Source organism: Papio anubis, chromosome 13 (assembly GCF_008728515.1).
Source record: "Papio anubis isolate 15944 chromosome 13, Panubis1.0, whole genome shotgun sequence".
In the NCBI taxonomy this organism is placed as follows: Eukaryota; Metazoa; Chordata; class Mammalia; order Primates; family Cercopithecidae; genus Papio; species Papio anubis.
Genome location: NC_044988.1, coordinates 28,513,718 through 28,534,422, shown reverse-complemented (window position 1 = coordinate 28,534,422; position 20,705 = coordinate 28,513,718). Strand labels below are relative to the sequence as shown.

At 40.6% G+C, this 20,705-nt stretch overlaps 1 protein-coding gene across 3 annotated transcripts in view; it reads left to right on the top strand.

Annotated features, from left to right (window-relative positions):
- PIP5K1B (phosphatidylinositol-4-phosphate 5-kinase type 1 beta) overlaps positions 1-20,705 on the top strand; it is a 309,699-nt gene that overhangs the window by 114,393 nt on the left and 174,601 nt on the right. For 2 of the 3 annotated variants that reach the window (XM_003911777.4, XM_009188894.4), the window contains one exon: positions 4,038-4,106. In XM_003911777.4, the coding sequence (XP_003911826.1) occupies positions 4,038-4,106 (69 nt within the window). Of the gene's footprint in view, positions 1-4,037; positions 4,107-13,749; positions 16,402-20,705 lie in introns of those variants that run through there. The other variant, XM_009188896.4, reaches the window with a different exon arrangement.

Below are 20,705 nucleotides of genomic sequence, written 5' to 3'. Positions count from 1 at the left end.
CATATGATTATAACTTCAAAAAAAATTTTTAGACACGATGGCTTGCTGTGTCTCCCAGGTGAAATTCATATAATATAAAATTAGCCATTTAAAAATGAACAATTCAGTGTGTTCATTTTTAGTACAGTTTAGTACATTTACAGTGTTACGTAACCACTACCTCTATGCAGTTCCAAAACATCTGCATCACCCCCAAAGGAAATTCAGTGCAGTCAGCCCTTGGTATCTGCCAGGGATTGATTCCAGGACCTGTGGATACCAAAATATACTCAAGTCTCTTATCTAAAATGACACAGTGTTTGCTTTTGTTTTTCTTTTTGAGACAGGCTCTTCCTCTGTTGCCCAGGCTGGAGTGCAGTGGTGTGATCATGGCTCACTACAGCCTCAAACTCCTGGTCTCAAGCAATCCTCCCACCTCAGCCTCCTGTGTAGCCGGGACAATAGGTGCAAGACATTGCGCCTGGCTAATTTTTTATTTTTTATAGAGATGAGGTCTCACTGTTTTTCCCAGGCTGGTCTCATACTACTGGCCTCAAGTGATCATCCCATCCCAGCATCCCAAAGTGCTGTGATTACAGGTATGAGCCACCATGCCCAACCTGATTATATAATGTTTTTTAAAATGATTTTTTAAATTCATACTTACCTTGGCTTCATTAGTTACAGATGATGTGGTGCAGAAGCATAACAAGTCTAAGAAGAAACAGTAGTCATCATTGCGACCATTGTAATAGCCCTTTGCAGTTTACCAGTACATCCCCAAGCATCTTCTTTGTCCCTGCTACATGGCCTCTCCGACTCCAATGTCCCTGATTAATAGGTTCATGTGAACTTTGTTAAACATCACTCTATAGGAAAAACAAATAAATAACCTTTGAATCCAGATGATAGTTCATGGCCTTCGTTTATCATTATTATATGTTGTGCTGCTTAAAAGGAAGTGTGTTTTTAAAAAAAATAGAAGTTTACATGTTTTTCTCCTCTTCCCTACTGTCAAGTCAGGGGTGATTCACAAAGTAATAAAAAATACTTTAAGACCATCTCATCCTCCATCCTTCATTCATGCTAGTTAGTTAACTTCTCATTAAGGTTGTTTTTTTAAGCACCCTTCAGAGTTGTTCTTGTAGTTTTTTGGTTTTAAAAGCTGCAAAGTCTTAAAGGTGAAATTACTAGAATGGCATTCTTTAGGGAGGTCTTGGCTCTGTTAAACAGTTGAAGGCCTGTATTTTACCCTGAGCATGATATATAAACCATTTTAATTCTTCTGGCATTTTTATTCAAAACTTACCAAAATATTATTATAAAGAGACTAGAAAAATGAATTATTCTTTAAGTCAATTTAAGCAGATACAGATGGAAAACAATAGTTTGTGAAACATCTGTCCTTGAAGACTCTATTCTAACACAGACAGATTAAATAGACACAAATAGAACTGCAAAATTCTGTAAAAGGGTGTTTGATTGGTGGGCAGTACTAGATCTAGTGAGGCTGGCTCACCGTGATTCTTGCATTTATTTTCCTGGATGGTTTTTAGCCATATCAAGCTCATGGCAGTGTGGGTAAACTCAGTCACTTAGTTCCAAGACAGAGAAATAGTTGATGAATTCCTAGGTTTAGCATATGCTGTGTTTATTAAAAGCCCAGAATTTAAAGCATGCTTCAAAGGCATAAAAGAAAGTCAGAAACTTTACCCTTCCTTGGTATTAAATGTTCTGCATGCAATTTAAGGTAAGACCCTTAAATATTGTGGTTCCCTAATTATGAAGTTACCCTTGTTTACCACAGAAGTAACATAACTGGCTTTAAAAATTCAGATGAATTATAGGTTACATGTGAAAATCTTATCATTAAGAAAAGAGAGAAACACATTTGAAGATCAGATCTCTCAATGAAAAAATATATTTTATCTTTTTTTTTTTTTTTTGAGACGGAGTCTCGTGCTGTGTCACCCAGGCTGGAGTGCAGTGGCGCGTTCTCGGCTCACTGCAAGCTCCGCCTCCCAGGTTCAGGCCATTCTCCTGCCTCAGCCTCCGAGTAGCTGACACTACAGGCGCCCGCCACCACGCCCGGCTAGTTTTTTTGTATTTTTAGTAGAGACGGGGTTTCACCATGTTAGCCAGGATGGTCTCGATCTCCTGACCTCGTGATCCGCCCGCCTCGGCCTCCCAAAGTGCTGGGATTACAGGCTTGAGCCACCGCGCCCGGCCGAAAAAATATATTTTATCTTAAGGCATTAAAAGAATTCACAAAGATATGTAATAGTTTTGAGTGTGTAAAAATGTAAAACTTTTCTATATCATAATTATGAAACAAGTTAAAAGGCACACGGTAGACTGGGCACAGTGACTCATGCCTGTAGTCCCAGCACTTCGGGAGGCTGAGGCAGGAGGATTGCTTGAGCTCAGGAGTTCGAGACCAGCCTGGGCAACATAGCAAAACCCTGTCTCTACCAAAATAATTGCAAAAAATTAGCCAGACGTGGTGATGAGCGCCTGTAGTCCCAGCTACTTGGGAGGCTGAGGCGGGAGGGTTGTCTGAGCCTGGGAGGTCGAGGCTGCAGTGAGTTGTGATGACACCACTATACTCCAGCCTGAGTGACAAAGTGAGACCCTGTCTCAGAAACAAAAAGGCACATAATAACAGAAGACTATTAATAATATACTTGGCAAGCAGTTAATGACCTTAAAGCATAAAAATAAGCAAACCACTAGTATGAATAACCATAATAGGTAAAAATCAATAATGGAAACATTAATAGATATGGAAACATTAATAGAATGGAAACCTCCATAGATAAATGGACGAAACAATGGAAAACTCGAAGAAATACGAAGAACTAAAAATGATGTGAAAACAATGTTAACCTTCGCCAGTAATTTTCACAGATGCAAATTAAAACCAGGAGATGATTTCTTTTACCTGTCCGATTAGCAAAGCTGTTTAAGATGATAACAGTCATTACTAAATGTGTAATGAAACGAGCCCTGACTCACTGCTGATAGCAGTGTGAATGAGTATATTCTTCTGGAAATAAATTTACCAATAATTTTTAAATAATTAATAATTAATAATAATTAATAATTTAAATTTTAAAATTTTAGTACCCTAGGATGCCCTAGCAATTCCAAGAATCTAGTCCAAGAAGACATTGATGTTAGATAAAGATATAAGCATAAAATAATTATTGTACTATTTGCGGGAGCAAAACTCTTTGAGCTGCCTCAACTATCCTTCAATATTAGCAGTGACTAAAGTATTAACACACAGTGGTGTTCAGAGTGGTATATCTTACAACTAGAAAAAAATTATTCTTACAAAGATATTTTTGTAATCAAATGGGAAAATATTGATTACATAAATGTTCAGTGAAAAATACTGGGTAAGATAGTATTGTAAGTTTTTTCATATGAAAATACACAAAATAAAAGGTAGAAATAAATATGATAAAATATCAATAGTGGAGTTGCCCAAGGGTAGTGAATTGAGTAATTTTTTTGTTCTGACTCATATTTTTTGGTACTTCCCACATATTTTTACAGTGAGCATTTATAACCAGAAGAAAAGTTTTTTAAAAAGCTGTGTAGCCTGGGCACAGTGGCTCATGCCTATAATCTCAGTTACTCGAGAGGCTGAGGTGGGAGGACTGCTTGAACTTAAGAGTTTGAGGCTGCAGTGAGCCATGATCACACCACTGCATTCCAATTCCAGCCTGGGTGATAGAATGAAACCCTGTCTCAAAAAAAAAAAAAAAAAAAAGCCTTGTAGACAGAAACTTATACACATGTACATGCTTTCTTAGAGCATATGGGATAAAATATATTACGAAAAAGTTTTGGATTTATTTTTGAAAGATTAAGGAATGCAGATTTCTTTTTTAGTATTTTGAAATTTTTCTTTCTTCCTTTCTTAGGAACAACAGCAATAGCCATAACAAAAACATGCTTAACTAAAATAGATCCTTTGGTTAGCAATATTATTAATATATTGTATTTCAGAGTAGCATTCAAGTTCAAATGGCAATGTGTTTCTCTTGTAGATGTCGTCTGCTGCTGAAAATGGAGAGGCAGCACCTGGAAAACAAAATGAAGAAAAAACCTATAAAAAGGTGAGTGTGCATTTTATTTTCTAAAGAGGAACACTGTGTTGCTGTTTGGTACATGAATATTATCAAAGGCCTTTCTTTCTCCAAAGCAGTTGTAAGTTACTATCTTAGTTTCCAGTTGCTGCTATAACTAATTACTGCAAATTTAGTGGCTAAGACAACATACATACATTATCTTCTAGTTCAGTAAGTCAGAAGCCTAACATGGGTCTCCCTGGGCTGAAATCCACGTGTCTGCAGAACTGTATTCATTCCTGAACACTCCAGGGGAGAGTCCGGTCCTTGTCTTTCCCGGCTTCTAGAGGCTCCCCGCGTGCCCTGTGTCGTGGCTCCCTGCCATCTTCAAAGCCAGCAATGGCTGGTGGAGTCGTTCCCAGGCTGTATCACCCTGACACTTTAAAGGGCCTGTGTGATTGCACTGAGCCCTCCTAGGCTCACAGAAACACGGAAAAATATTAATAAAAAGTAATATTCTTTATCTAAAAGATCAGCTGATTAGCAACATTAATTTCCTCTGCAACTTGAATTCATTTTTGCCTTATAAGGTGACATATTCACAGGTCCCAAGGATTAGGGCATGGGGATGTTTGAGGGTCAATTCACCATAATACAGAATAATTGAGTGAAGATAGTTGTTTGAAGACCCTTCTTATTCCTAAGAAGAAGGCTCCTGAGGGCATGCAGTGTTCTGTGTATAATATAGAAATCCTTTAATGGACTCGCTACTTTCCACCAACATTTAAAACATTTCCAACCTTTGTATTTTAAAACTTTTAAAATATGAGATGCTCCTCTTCCCCGCCTTTTCTAAGTCGCTCAGATTTTATGTCTTCAGTCCATTTCACAAAAACTCGTTTTCCAGACTTCCTAGTGTATCTTAACTTACCAGTCTTTGACTTGACTCCCAGCTATTAAGCTGATGTTCAAACACATTACTGGGTGAAATATGTTCCCAAGCACCTCTACTCCTGATTATAAATTGACTATACATTTTAGCTTTTCAAAGTTCTTGCTATTTCACCCTCTTAAGAGTAGGAGGTTTGTGTATTGAGGGTTTATTATTTCTTAATTTTTCCCTTTATACTTTGATGGATAGCCTGCAAGACGTTTAGTCATAAAGTATATGAGCTATGTGCTCCGACCACATATTCAGGTCATGGAACTAGCATGATGTATTTTCTGTTCCATTTTCATGTGGGGGAATATGCACTTTTTCCTGATTTTTTTTATCTGACTTTTCCACTCAGCCAAACCTTGAAATATAAACCAAGAGGTTATCATTCAAAGTGATGGTGTGGTTGGAAAAGAGTTGGGTAAAGATTCAAGAGCTCAGAAGTGTCACAGTATATTTTATAAAATTTGTACATCTGGCCAAAGGCAACAATACACTATTATTTATTTTTAGACACAGGTGAAAAACCAAATCCCGTCTCGTTTACCCAAGATTCCATGTACATTCATTCAAGCATGGACCAACACGGAGATGATTACATTGCTAGCCTGTTATTACTTCAGATCAGTTTCAGGTAGTATTCTCAGTCAGCATCAAGATGCACTGAAATTCTTGACTGAATTCTGACTTACAGGAGAGGCTTTGTGGCTGCAAAAGTTGTAGGAAAAATGTGACCATGACATCTCAGAGTTTGCTAATTGTACCCTGCCCAAGAATTTCTTTAGTCAAGCAGGTTTTCAATAATTAGTATAGGTAATTCTATGATTAATGTCTCTAGTAGGATATTTAACTCAGCAATGTTTTTTAGGTTGTAAAAACTGAAAATCAAATTCTATGGTAGGAGAAATAAGGAAAGACACAGAAAACCTAAAGGGACCAGAAATTTTTTTTAAATGAACAGTTTTTTATGTGTAATAATATCAGGATCTTATTAATGATTTCTGGTTTTAAAAGGTATAAGCAATGGAAGGGGATGCACATAGCCTCCTTAAAAAGCACCAAGAAGACCAGCACAGCACTTAGAACTTCACCCCTTAATAAATATGGTATTGATATGCATAGCAAGAAGAAGGAATCACTTAGAGAAAGTGTTGTTCTACTGAGAGGTAAAAGCTCAGCTGAATTATTCAGTTTAATTCTCTGATCTTCAAACTGAAGAAGGTGTTAATGCTGGACTTAGAAGTTAGATATTGCAAATGTGTTTATCTCAGAGTTAGGAGAGGTAATAATAAGAGGCACATAAGCTATTGCAAATATGTTTATCTCTAGGCCCAGGTAAACCATTTCCCAGACGAAAAAATTTAAAGCTAGAATGGGAAAACCTCTGAATGTGAGCTTTAAACAAATTTGAGAATGGGAAAATTGTCAGAAAACAGGACATAGCAAATATTATTCCTATTTTCAAAAATGAGGAAGAGTACATTCTGGAAACCAGATTATAAGTGAGACATTATTCCCCAGTATAATTTGAGCATTATTATTGTACATATGGTTTATACATATTTAGAGAAGAAACATATCTTTTACAAACCTGGAGAAGTTCATAAAGATGTAGTTTATTTCAAACTAACTGCATTTCCAATTTTGAGAGAGTCATTAAATTACTCATAAAAAGTATGTTCAAATTTAATGAGTCTTGATTTAAAGGCGTCTAAAAGATTCACTAGTCTCCTTTCAGACAAGGTGGATAAGTATGGGTTAAATATTATGTTTAGTGTGTTTGTGTCTGGTTGGACTAATGGTCTCAAAAACTGGCAGTTTTACTCCCTATTCACTCAGTCTCTACCAGCATGATGCCTGAGTTGGCCCTGGGTAGCTTACCATGCTCACCCATGACCTTAATGAAAGCATAAAAGCAGTGCTTTGCAAATCCAAATGACAAAAAAAACTGTAAATGATAGCAAACAGACTACACGAGCGTTGTCAAGGCCACCATACATCTTACTCCCTTTACAAATACCTTAAAGTTAAATTTCTTTCCCAGTCCTGAAGCCCTGACCATCAGGTATGCACAGATTTACTAAGAAGCTTTGATAACCCATTGTTTTTGCCTTGACTGAAGCCAATCCATGGATCCCAGGTTAAGGCCTCTGGTCCTCTATTCTAGAAGCGAGAAATATACCACAGGAGTTTATAAGTAGCTTACAGTGGAGTGGGAGAGGCAAGACATGAAAACAATTTTAGAACACAGTAGTCTATAATGAGGAGTTTAAAAGGGAAGAAACCAGTATTGTTAGAATTAAGCAGCAGGTTTAGGCTTTCTGTATTGAGCCCCAGATTTACTGGGCAGCTGCCAGCAACATTCAGCGTCATGAGTGCTATGATTTCCACGTGTTATTAGGGAACACTCAGTGTTCATGGGACAGCTTTACACTCTGTGTCTCAGCTATTTGCATGTGATTATTGAGGCTGGCTGCCTTTTGTCTTGCAGTTGACCATTTCCTGAATCCATTCTCAGTTCTTGGCAAGCTCAGGAAGAACAGCTAACATTGGGCGGTGAGGTTAATAATGTCTTCAGCTAATGGCTAAAATAAGAAGTTTGATTTTAGCTGCATAAAACAAACAAGCTGCCCATTAAGACAGGCATTAAAGGCTGCCTGGCTTTATTTACAGAGTGGAGTATTGCCATTATCAGTTAATTTATTGAGTGCTTTCCGCAAGAGTTGTAAATGCAGAAGCCTACTGGGGCCCGGCAGCTAAGAAGGGAGTGAAAGAACGAGGGGACCATGGTAAACAGGAGAGTCCGCACCTTCCTTAAAAGGGGCAGCAGGCAGTCAGCTCTAGCCAACAGAGCTATGAATGAATGCTCGCCCGGGGTTGCCAGATACTCTAATGTTTTTCAAGAAAACAGAGATGAAAATTTTGCTGTGAAATCTGCCATTTTTAAATGACAGCAACTAATTCAAACGTTTTTAAAAATACACTCTGGACAAAACAGTTTGCCTGTGGACCCTATCTGGCCCTTAGGCAGTGGCCAGTTTACAACCTGTGACCTCCCTGTTGGTATAAAAAAGTGAGAAGGAAAAAGGAGGATGCAAAAGAAATGTAAGAACTTGTCTCTGCCTCCCCGTACCTTACAACTTATTTGGGAGAAAAAAGATGGACCCACATGAAAAAATTAAATCTTGACCCAAATTGGTGTTCAGTAAGTGCCAAAATAATTGGTATTTCTCTTTTACTTTTATTTTTTTTGAGTTGGAGTCTCACTCTATCACCCAGGCTGGAGTGCAGTGGCACGATCTTGGCTCACTGCAACCTCCGCCTCCCGGGTTCAAGCAATTCTCCTGCCTCAGCCTCCCAGGAGTAGCTGGGACTGCAGCTGCACGCCACCACGCCCAGCTAATTTTTTGTATTTTAGTTGAGATGGGGTCACTGTGTTGCCCAGGCTGATCTCGAACTCCTGAACTCAGGCAATCCACCCACCTTGGCCTCCCAAAGTGCTGGGATTACAGGTGTGAGCTACTGCGCCTGGCCAAAAATTCCACTTTTTAAGTGACTGTGCATTCTGATTTACCTACTTGTTTGTCTTGATGGCAGGGAGTCCAATGAGCACAGGCACAGAATTAGGGAGGAGCATGATTTGTTGGCATCACAGGAGAGGCTGGCCTGGATAAAGCTAAGTGGCAGTGTCTGGGGAAGGTAGTAGGCAGATTTGGAAGCATGGGCTGGCTCTAAATGACAGCTACCCTTAGGTGCTGATTTGAGGTGTTTGGATTTTATGTTCTAGGCCAGTGTTGTCCAGTGGAACTTCCTGCAATAATGGAAATGTTCTATAATTTGCACCAGTGCAATAGCCACAAGCTATGTGTGGCTGTTGTGCATTTGAAATGTGGCCAGTGTGTCTGAGGAACTGTATTTTTTATCTTAATTTTAGTTAAATTTAAACTTAAATAAGCACACGTGGCTGATGACTGCCATGCTGGGGAGTGCAGTTTTCAGACAGTGATGTACTGTAACATTGTCGTAGGGGCTAGTGACAAATGAAAGGCCTGTGCAAAGCCAGTGGCAGAGCACAAGTTGCACAGGGTTGGGGGAGATGACATGGGAAGACTTTTGTGTTAGTTGAGCAACAAAGTTGGGTGAAAAGTTGAGTAGGAAAAGATGTGGGGAATATTTTTGAAAAGAAAATTACATTTCCAATCAGTGTGACTACCAGAAGTTTTCTGCCATTGGTGGAACTAGGGAAGTTTGGGAAAGAGTATTGTGTTATTTTGGGGTTTTGTTTGTTTGTTGTTTAAAAAGACAAGAGACTTAAAAGGAAGCAGGAGGCAGAGCACGAGTTTACTTGAAAGAGGATGGTTTCAATGCAAGTAAAATACTGATGCTAGAGATTCAAGTTTTGTCTGTTTTATATGTGAAGAAATGACCCAGCCCCACTTCTCCAAAACAAACAGATGTCAGGGTAATTCAATGACATATGCCGGGTTACCTTGCAGTTCTTTGTTAGGGAGATGATTAGAAGCTCCAGTCACATGATGTGCCATGTTGTGATTTGTTCATTGGACTGGGTCACTGTTTCCCAACCACCAGGGCCTAGACTGTCATGGGAAACGTGCACTCCATTTGCTTTTCTTCTTGTCTCACTTCTTCACCCTGAGGTTGTGGTTCCAGGTCCCTCACCCCTTCCTCTTCTGCTTCTCCTTCCTTTCTGGGCCTCCCCACAATAGGCCTCCACTGGGAGATTCTGGTTTTGATGACCACAGGCTGCTGTGGGGGCAGAGGCCACCTGCCTGTGGCACCGATGCCTCGCCTACAGTGTGCAGAGTGCAGAGTCTTTTTAGCTAGTTTTCACCGTGACAGGCACACGTGCTGACAGCACTCAGAAAGCTCCAGTGAGAAACTGACCAGACCAGCACACCCACAGAATCCTTGACCCAAATGCCCAGTTTTGTTCACTTTGTTTTATTTTTGAAGACCTTGGTTGTTGCTTCATTCCAGTGTCTGAGACAGTTTCCTATCAGTGGAGGCAGGCAGCGGTGAGGTAGGAGGAAATAGTATCTGACCCCGACCACATTCCAAGGAAAGATACCTTTTATTGCTTTTTCAATGTGAGTAAGATAATGGCTCAGAGACACTTTGATCTAAGATGAAGGTCTTTTATAAATACAAGGTCTTTTATAAAATATTTCTGACCGCTGGTAACACTGGCTGTCTCCAGGGACAACCAGGTAGTAGGGTCCTTAGTTGGTGGGAAATTTCTCTGTGTAAACCTTTCTATGGCCAGGCATGGTGGCTCGGTTTTTCTATGGCCAGGCACGGTGGATTACGCCTATAATCCCAGCACTTTGGGAGGCCAAGATGGTTGGATCACCTGAGGTCAGAAGTTGGAGATGAGCCTGGCCAACATGGTGAAACCCCATCTCTACTAAAAATACAAAAATTAGCCGGGCACGGTGGTGCAAGCCTGTAATCCCAGCTACTTGGGAGGCTGAGGCAGGAAAATCACTTGAGCCTAGAAGGCAGAGGTTGCAGTGAGCGGAGATCACGCCACTGCCCTCCAGCCTGGGCGACAGAGGGAGACTCTGGCTCAAAAAATAAATAAATAAATACATCTTTCTATGCCTATTTAATTTTGAACTATGTGACGGTAATACCGATTCAAAAACTGAACAAATAACATTTCAGGATTTTGGAGGGAAGAGGGGCTGGAGTGTGTTCTCTGTCCTGACCATTCTTCTTTTCCTTCAGATTCTGGAAAGCCACCACTTCCATGAAACAAGCAAATTCGTTTGTGCTAAGCAGCAATTGTCATGAATAGCAGCTATGCTGGTCTCTAGGATGAATGACCCTTCGGTATTCTAAGTGTGATTCCTAATCCACCTTAATCCAAAACATGCTAACCTGCTGGTTCTCAATCCGCAATTTCGCCCCCACCCCCGGGAAGATTTGGCAATGTCTGGACATATTTTTAGTTGTTACAATGTGAGGGCTGGCGCTACTGGCTTCTAGGAGATAGAGGTCAGGGATGCTGCGTCTTACAATGCAGAGGATGGACCCCTAAAACAAAGAATTATCTAAACATTGTTAGTGCCAAGGCTGAGAAGCCTTGTTCAAATCAAACTACCCTTTCTAAGAGGAGGGCGGATGTGAGTCTAGCTCTTCCAGATACTGGTTGATAACCGTAGGCATTTTTCCTAGTTGTTGTGAACCTTAATTTTTCTCATTGATAAACTGTAATTAATTAATATCTACCCGAGCTGGCTCATAGTGCTGTGAGGATCAAACAATTTAACAGGCGTGAGCAAATACTGGGAAAAGTAGAATACTAGTGAGTGAAGTCACTGTTTTGATTAGCAAGAATGCAGTCCCTGAGCCTCTGATTTCCAGATTAGTTCTGTGGGGACAGAGCACTGGATTCCTGGGGAGAAGGATTACTTAGCCTCCTGGGGCAGCTGCAATCAAGCCTGGGCATGGGAGGTGAGCTGACAGTACTGGGGCATGACACTGTAGTCGTCCCAACAGCAACAGGTGTCTAAAATCAGAGAGAAAGATGTGCTCTTAATAGTAAACGGGTGCCACTGCACTGCAGCCTAGGCAACAGAGCAAGACTCCATCTCAAAAAAAAAAAAAAAAAGTAAACTGCTGTTGTGTTTTTAAAAATTAAGCAGCAAGGAGGTGAGCTGCATCATTTACAGAAGGAACATTTCTAAAATAATTCCATTACACTTAGAAGCATGTGTAATCACATCACATTACCATGCACCCCCCGCCCTGGCAGATCACCCCTCCAAACACTTGCGCTTCTGTCTTCTTCCTCACTAAGTACTAAAGCAGGTGATCGCAAATCTGCCTTTACAACTTTTAAGCAGGACATTACAGATAATTAAGCAAAAAGAATTGGCAGCTTCAGATTTAAAACAGCTAAGCAAGCTAACCCTCTCATTAGCCTGTTGCCCTGAGTGGTTCATTCTTAAGTGACCTCTTTCAGCATTCACTTTGGAGGGGGCCTCCATATGTTAAGTTCCCCAGGTTTGTTGTACTTCTGCCTTCTGATTTACTGTAGATGCTGTGTTTTGGTCCCTAATACCTATAACCATCACATTGCTGTCTCTAAAACACAAACTATAGGAAATCATATTCTACACCCAAAACTTACTGCACGGCTTCCTTCAGGGGCAAAAAACCCCACAATGTTGAGTTTGGTGTGAATGGCAGGCGAGGAGGTTGGGGTGTTGAGTGTTACTGCCGCCAGTGGGGCCGTCTGAACTGTGGTCCCTGTTCTCAGGGCACAACGATGCTTTTGTTTTTCAATTAAAAGGCTTAATATAAGCAGGTGTTCACTCGCTTCCCTGTGCAGCTCAGCCACCCGCGTTCTGATCTGGCCAGCAGGCCCCGTTTCCCCGAGGCCTGTGGCTCCTCCACTTTCCCCACTCACTACCTGCCCTCCTTTGCCTGAGCACATAAAAGAGATTTTTTAAAGGTGGCTCTTAAGAAGTTGCAAAAGAACATAAAAATTTAAAATTCTAAAGTTCTCTGTTCTGAATTTGGGAAAAGATGACAGCAATGTAATTTAGGTTCTAGTCGTACATCTACTCAATAATCACAGGGAACATACCATGTGTTTATTCAGAGTTTTTGCTGTTTTATGGAGTTAGAATCATTGTCTGATGGAAGAATTTTATTTATCAAATATATTGAGTTTATTTTAACCAAAAGCCTACTAATTCAGTGAATTAAAGCCTAATTGTTACCAATCAAAAGCAATTTTAAAAGCAATGCTAATAATAAGAGTTAACATAAGTGCTTAGAGTATGTCAGCTATCATTCTAAGCACTTTGGAAAATTCATTTAATCTTCCTAACAGCCCTATGAAGTGATACTATTATTACCATTTTACAGATGAGAAAACTGAGGTACAGAGAGGTTACCTAAATGCTCCAGGGCATAAAGCAAGTATGTGGCAGAGTATGTCTGGGATTTTAACCCCAACTGTCTTTCTTCAGGTTCTGTAAGACCCTACCCACAGAATTATTGTCTGAATGCCCTGGTGTCTGGAGGGCAGTGCTGCCTATGACATTAAAACAGTGATTCTCAATTATCTGCAATAGTAGCAGGGGGCAGTAAAATAAACTCAGACAGCTTTGGAATGGGAACAAATTAATAGAATTTAACAATTTTTTTTTTAGATGGGGTCTCACTCTGTCATCAGGTTGGAGTGCAGTGGTGCAATCTCAGCTTACTGCACCCTCCGCCTCCCTAGTTCAAGCGATTCTCCTGCCTCAGTCTCCCTACTAGCTGGGACTACAGGCACACGCCACCACGCCCAGCTAATTTTTGTATTTTTAGTAGAGATGGGGTTTCACCATGTTGGCCAGGATGGTCTTGATCTCCTGACCTTGTGATCCACCCGTCTCAGCCTCCCAAAGTGCTGGGATTATAGGCGTGAGCCACCGTGCCCAGCCAACAATTTTTTTTTTTTTTTTTGGACAAAGTTTTGCTCTTGTTGCCCAGGCTGGAATGCAGTGGTGTGATCTCAGCTCACAGCAACCTCTGCTGCCCGGGTTCAAGCTGCTCTCCTGCCTCAGCCTCCCGAGTAGCTGGGATTACAGGTGCCCACCACCACACCCAGCTAATTTTTTTTATTTTTAGTAGAGATGGGGTTTCACCATGTTGTCCAGACTGGTCTTAAACTTCTGACCTCGGGTGATCCACCTCGGCCTCCCAAAGTGCTAGGATTACAGGCGTGAGCCACCACACCCGGCCTAGAATTTAACAATTTTAAAATGTTTTCCCTGATTGAGTGGTTCCAAAGCCATTTTTCTCATCAAAGTGTATCTCACTTCTGAACACAGAATCTGAACTATAGCCTCAAGAATAACTTAAAAAATCCCTCGGGCACTGTATAGAACACTAGAAATGAGAAGATGACTAAAATGATCATTTCAAAAATTATCGCTGAATGCAGAACTCAAAATTGACAGTAAAGGATGAGATCCACTTGACAGTGGTGACATATCTTGGATTGTCAAGTTAGGAGAAGAACACATTTTAAAACGTACTCTCTGGCAATTCTGTAGACTGTCACAGAAAGAGTCACAACTCGATAATAATCTTCTCAACCGCTTAAAAACATCTGGTAAAGAAAGCATTAGGTAGGAGGATGACTATTTTGAAAGTTATTTTCCTCTTTGGGAATCCAGTTCTCCCAAATGGTATACTGTATTTTCTGGCAAGTTCTATTTACTGTCTGGTCCTGTGTCAGCTGCTTTTATTACACCAGTGAAAGGAAGATGTGGCAGCTCAGTCCTCTGCATGAAAGAGGCAACCCTTCAGCGTATCATTAAGGAAGGAAAAGAAGATGGGCTGTGGTCTCTGTGGGGGCTATGAAATTAAGATTTTCAGTGCTGTATCAGTTCTGCGCAACTTCTGACATGCATGTACACCCAGACACCCAGAGACAGAAATTGGGTTCAATTAGAAGGAGACTTCTAAACTATTCATGAGGTCTTGCTGCAGTTCTTTCTAGCAGAGTTGATGAGCTACTCTTCCTCTTAAATCAGTGATTTCTGCTCAGCCAGGATGTGCTGCTGTCCGCTTCACTGCAGATCAGGAAGCATTTGGTTATTGAGCACAGAGCTGAAATGTAGGCTGTCTGGGTAACATTCTAATTTTCCTGAGCTAAGTTTTCATATTGTGACCCTGCCATTTTTATGGGTGTGCTTAGTGCCTAGAATGTACGATGTACATTTGACTTACGTCCATGTACTCATTCATTTCTCCAATTGACAAGTATTTGTTTAGCTTGGCATGGTGCTAGGCCTTAGGGGTGGAACAGAGGCCAAGAGAGACCTAGTCCCTGACCCTAATAATGCTTTCATTGTCATAGTACAGACAGATGAGAAAGAGTATGCACAATCTGATACTAACTTTTAAAGTACTATGAAGAAAATAAAGATAGGCAAAGGTACTGCTACCTTTTAGATAAGGTATTCAGGGGACCCTCCCTGAGGAGGCGGCACAGGGGCTGGGATTGCAAGTGTGTGAAGGAGGCAGTCAAGAGAAGAGTGGAAGAAAGAATGTGCTTGGCAGAGAGAATGGCCTTTGCCAAGCCCCAAGGCAGGAAGGAGCTTAGTGGATTCAAGGAACTGAGCAGGAGGCCAGGGGTGAAGCAAGGTTCTGAGCAAGGAAGAGTGGCCAAGTAGTGTGACAGCAGCGGTTCCTAATGGGAGCCAGATTTGTCCCCCAGGAGACATTAGACAGTGCTGTCACAGTTGAGGGGAGTAGGTGCTACTGGCACCAGGTAGGAGGCCAGAGACATTGTCCCCCGACAACAAATACTCATCAGCCCCAAGTATCAATAGTGCTAAGTTGAGAAGCCCTGAGTTAGAGAAATAGGCAGCAGCCTAGACAAAGGTAGTAGACTAGAGGAGAAAGAAGGAAACAAGTTTGAGATTCACTTCAGAGTTGATATTGACTGGATGGGACCATGGTTGGATGTGGGGGTGAGGGCATGGTAGGAATGATTGATGATCCCGGGATTCTAATTTGAGCACCTGGGTGGATGCTATGACCATCAGTTGAGATAGAGATGCATGATAAGGGAAAAACAAGTCTTCCAATTTGGACGTGTGAGTTTGAGAATGTCAGGCAAGCGGGTGGTTGGACATGGATTTGGGACTCAAGGGAGAGGTCTGGGGTTCAGCTTCAATTTGTCGAATTGTAGATTCATAGGCATTGGTGAAATGGATGCAGAAGAGGCCTCAGGAAGGGGGAACATCCGTATTTTGATGTTGCCTCCTAAGATCCTTTTCCACAGTTATATTCCTAAAATACACAAAGCTGGCCAAGTCACTGCCTTATTATCTTCCATTGGCCTTCTGGTGCCTTCAGAAAATATCCTTGCTCCATAGCACGGCATGTGAGTCCTTCACAGCCATCCCCAGTGGGTGTGTCTTAACCATCCCCTGCCATTATTCTTGGACACACACCTAACTCTGGCCGCACTGCATGCTGCACCTTCCTCTTTTCCATCCCCATTCCTTCCAACACAAGCTGATCACTCTGTGATGTCTTCATTCCAGAAACAGCTCTGCCATTGCCTTTGTCCACTCTCCCAGGCAGTGACTGTCCGTCACCCTCCCCAGCCTCCCTTGGCTGCACTTAACTCTGTTATGTCACAGATGACTTTGTTTTGTAATAATTGTTGGCAGTTATGTCATGCCAACTGCACTGTAGGTGGCTGGGGAGCAGGGGTCTTGCCCAATTATTTTGACATCCATAGGTTCCCACATAGCGTCTGGTACAGCATCCAAGGGATGTATCACTTTTTTCTTCTGAATTCTAAGATTGTTATAGACTTTCCAAAGAGATGTTCTTGAGCCTACAGTTCTGGAGGTGCAATTAGAGGTGAGATATGGGGGGGGATTGGAGGGCTGAAGAGGGATGGAATTTGTACTGTGGGTGTTCACAGAAAGAACACTTTGAAAGAGCTCAGTTCTATTCCCTTGGCTTTTTCTGTTTCAAAACGGTAGTGATTACCTGAGTTGTGGGTCACTGTACAGGCATTTGAAAGTTGGCTCTTAATGGTGTGGCATCCGGAAGTCCCCTCATCTGTAGTCTACAGATGGCTTGTGATCAGCCGTTCCTGGAAGAACTTCAGCAATGAATTTTAAAAGGCAGTCTTTTTCCAACACTGTCAGTTAAAGGTTCTGTTCTTTCCAGATGTTCGCTCAGTTAAAGGCAACCCCTAGATAGATGACAGTAATTGTCAGGGGAGGTCAGGATATGGGATCGTTTGGCAGCCCATTTCTCCAGAACAAACATCGTAGTCAATGCTCTTTTCTTTGGAACATGAAAGAAACAAGATCAATGGTGGTTCAGGTTTGCTGTTTCAAAGAGAGTGAGAGGGAACAATAGCCTAGCAGTTTTAAAAGCAACTGTATCCCTCTCAAAATCATAAGGAGTATAGACTTTAAAGCTGCACTTAGGAGCCAAAAACAGGCATTGATGACAACAGACAGAACATTGGACCCAACTCTTTCTCTTCCTCCCTCAACAGCAGTGGACTGAGAAGGGAGTGTGTGGCAGGGTCATCAGGCTGGTTGTGCCATTGATAAGCTCAACCTTATACAAGAGAATGTCTGAGCATAGAAATACTATAGTGTGGCTTGAGTATTAAATCTAACACTATGTGAGAAAGTACCAGGGAGATGGTAATTGGCTGTACAAATAACAAATTTCTACTATTGATGCTGGCTCCCCACCTACTCCCAATGGAATTTAAGCCCTATGAGAATAGGGACTTGGCAGTCCAGATATTAATAGAATTTGATACTTAGTAAAGGCCACAATAATACTGCCACCTTCTCCATATTGGGACACTGTTCAAAGTATGGAATTGGAAATTTCAAACCCATTCCAATTGCAGATTGGGACCCCATTCTCCTTCTATGGTAATCCTTATTATTGAGTATTGAAGGTCAAAGCTTGTTTCAGAAGGCAGTAGAATTCTGTGGCAAAAGGAAATCTAACCTTCATGCATTAAAGACACCTTTTTAAAAAGACTGTGCCTAGAAAGCAAAAAAAAATTTTTTTTTGCTTTCAGTTATATTAAATAAAAATGACAAATTTTCTATTGTAGCTTTACCATCTCAGTGTCTGATTTAGTTTCAGGAAGCTATATTGGGCTTCAAGAACCCTTTTTCCTCATCTGTCTCTGCCTTTACACATTCAAACTGTTCTGCCTGGGACAATAGAGTTTTTCTGGGAAGAAGCAAGTGCCACCCTCTCTAAGGACAGAGAGTGCAGTAGAATGCGGTGAGGGCGTGTGGTTGAAGACAGCAAGATAAGGGAAGGTGTGAGTGGGCAGACAACATCTAAAACCCATTGCATGGGTTTTAAAGAAAATGATGAACAAACTAAGCTGCACAATCAGCACAGTCCCTCGCCCCAGGTTATTTCTTTATTTTTAACTTATTTATCAATTATTCTAATCTTGGAGACAAGTCAGTTCCCCCATTCCTGTCCCCCAACCAAATGTTCTTCGGAATATTTGGTTTGGATATAACTTTAAGATGACAAATTAGAGGGGTTTTAAAGTTGTAAATACAAAAGAGATTTAAAGCAGTAAAGTTCAATTTCAGAACAAAATCAAAGGATGGAGTCTTCTGAGATTCTGCTTTATAAAAAACAAAACAAGACCCTGTTTTCCAAGGAAGCATTCAATGTAATAAAAACATCAAACGTTTCCATTTCCTTTGGAATTTGGGGTATGCCAGCTCAAACTACGTTGATGTTTATCTCCATGCTTTTTATTCATTTTTTGGAGAAAATTTTGTTTTTAGCATATGGGATACTTACATACACACATACATATATACACACACACACATATACATATACGTATATATATAGAGCTTATTTCTAAGTGTGCATTTTTTTTTTTTTATTATGAGGGTCATGAATTGCTTCAGATGAGTTTATAGATGGGTGGGAAGAAACTACACTTTATGATAAAGCTCCTGATTTACCTGGTCAAAGGGAGGCTGTCTTACCAGAAGCCAGGTGGCTATGCCGAGCAGATGCAGCATGTCTTAGGCATCCCTTTGCCCTCAGAGTCCCTAGCGGGGACACACAACGGCTGGTACACAAGGCAGAGTCTGGTCAAATCTGGGGCACCAGGCCGAAGCCCTTTCCCCTCAGGCTTCATTTCCATGAGAGATGAATTTAAACCCACAGTTTACTCCGAGAATAGGAAATGTTACAGACATCCATGCCCTTCCTGTTTATTGACCCAAATTCAGCCTCAGCAAGGTCACCTGGGCCAGAAAGCGTTCGGCACCCAGATGGCCTGGAACAGTATCTTTGTTTCCAGCTTTCCAGCCTCAGAATGCCTGTCTCCCTACATGTTCTCCCTCAGTAGATATATCTGGGCACTCATTTGTGTTAGGCAGCGATACAGCAGTGAACACAAGGAACTTGGCCCATGACCTCAGGAAACCAAGTTAAGTGGTCTGTGCATTTTAGCACTTTACTAAATTACCTTTAAAAATGGTTATCCCATCTTAGACGTCCCCCAGCTAATTAGGGGAGCCCTGTTTTTCCGAGTCCTCACTAGCAGTAAGCACTGCTCCTTTAAAAATGTTTTAATAGCTAGATAGGTGAAAATGCTTTAATTTTCACTTTAATTTGCATTATTATTGTTAAGTTAGACTTTCCAGAGGATTTTTATTGATTTATGTGTATTATTATCTATGAATACCCTTTGCTCTCTGATTTGTAAGCACTAATATATTTAGGGCCTTGCATTTTTGTCGCAGATGCTTTTCCAGTCTTAAATTAGACTTTTACTTTTCCTTACTTTTTTTTTTTTTTTGACCCAAGCTTTTATATAGTCAAATTTGTTAATACTTCCCTTAAGGCTTTTATCTTTGCTCTTCTTTTGTAATTTTGTGCTAGTAATGCCTTGCTTTAATTTTAATAATTTGTAATGCAGGACTTCCCATGGTATTCTTAATTTTCTTTTTTTTTTTTTTTTGTCTCGCTGTGCTCCCAGGCTGGAGTGCAGTGGCCTGATCTCGGCTCACTGCAAGCTCCGCCTCCCGGGTTCACGCCATTCTCCCGCCTCAGCCTCCCAAGTAGCTGGGACTACAGGCGCCCGCCACCACGCCCGGCTAGTTTTTTGTATTTTTCAGTAGAGACGGGGTTTCACCATGTTAGCCAGGATAGTCTCGATCTCCTGACCTCGTGATCCACCCGCCTCGGCCTCCCAAAGTGCTGGGATTACAGGCTTGAGCCACCGCGCCCGGCCACTGGTATTCTTAATTTTCAAAAATTTCCTAGTGATGTTTTTACATTTTTTTCCCTCTGATTGAACTTTGGAATTATAAGGTCATTATCTCTAAAAAAAATTTCTATTGTGATTTTTGTTGAAATTATATTAAATTAATGAATTTAGAAAGAATAAGTATCTTTAAACTTGTATTTTTCCTTCCAAGAATTAAATGTTGATATATTTATTGTCTTTTATGCTCCTCAGTAAATTTTTATTTTCTTCATAGATTTTGTACCTATTTTTAGTTGAATATATGTCTGTGTAACTTATATGGGGGTTTTTTGTTGTTAATGTTTTGAGTTTTGTTTTTTTTTCTTGTGTGCATGGGATTTTTTTTCCATTACATTTTCTGACTGGGGATACATAAGATCTTAATTCATGTGAGTTTATTTTTTAAACTGACACCTTTTTTTTTTTTTTAACCCATCTACTAGGTTCATAACTGATTCTTGGGTATTCTAGGTAGCAATCATATAATGTATAAATTATCATTTTTCTCCTTCTAACCAATATTTTGTAATTGGCTTGTCTTATTAATATGATATTCAAAAACAGTATCAAAGAATTCTTGTGATAACAGCACAGCCTTGTCTTACTTGTGTTTTAAAAAAGAAATGGCTCTTGTACTGTTTCCCAAAGTGCATTCTTTGTACACACAAGTTATTAATAGATACATAAATAAAAATCCCTTGGTCACGTACATTTGGGAAGTGTCACTCTAGTGCTTCCATTAGTATACTGTTGTCCTTTAGCTTGAAAAATTATTTTCTGCATTAAGAAAGTTTCTTTCTGCCTCCAGTTTTACTGAAACATTTTTTAAAATCATAATTGAAGGGAGAGGAAGAAAGGGGAGCAGGGGTTGAAAAAAACTATTGAA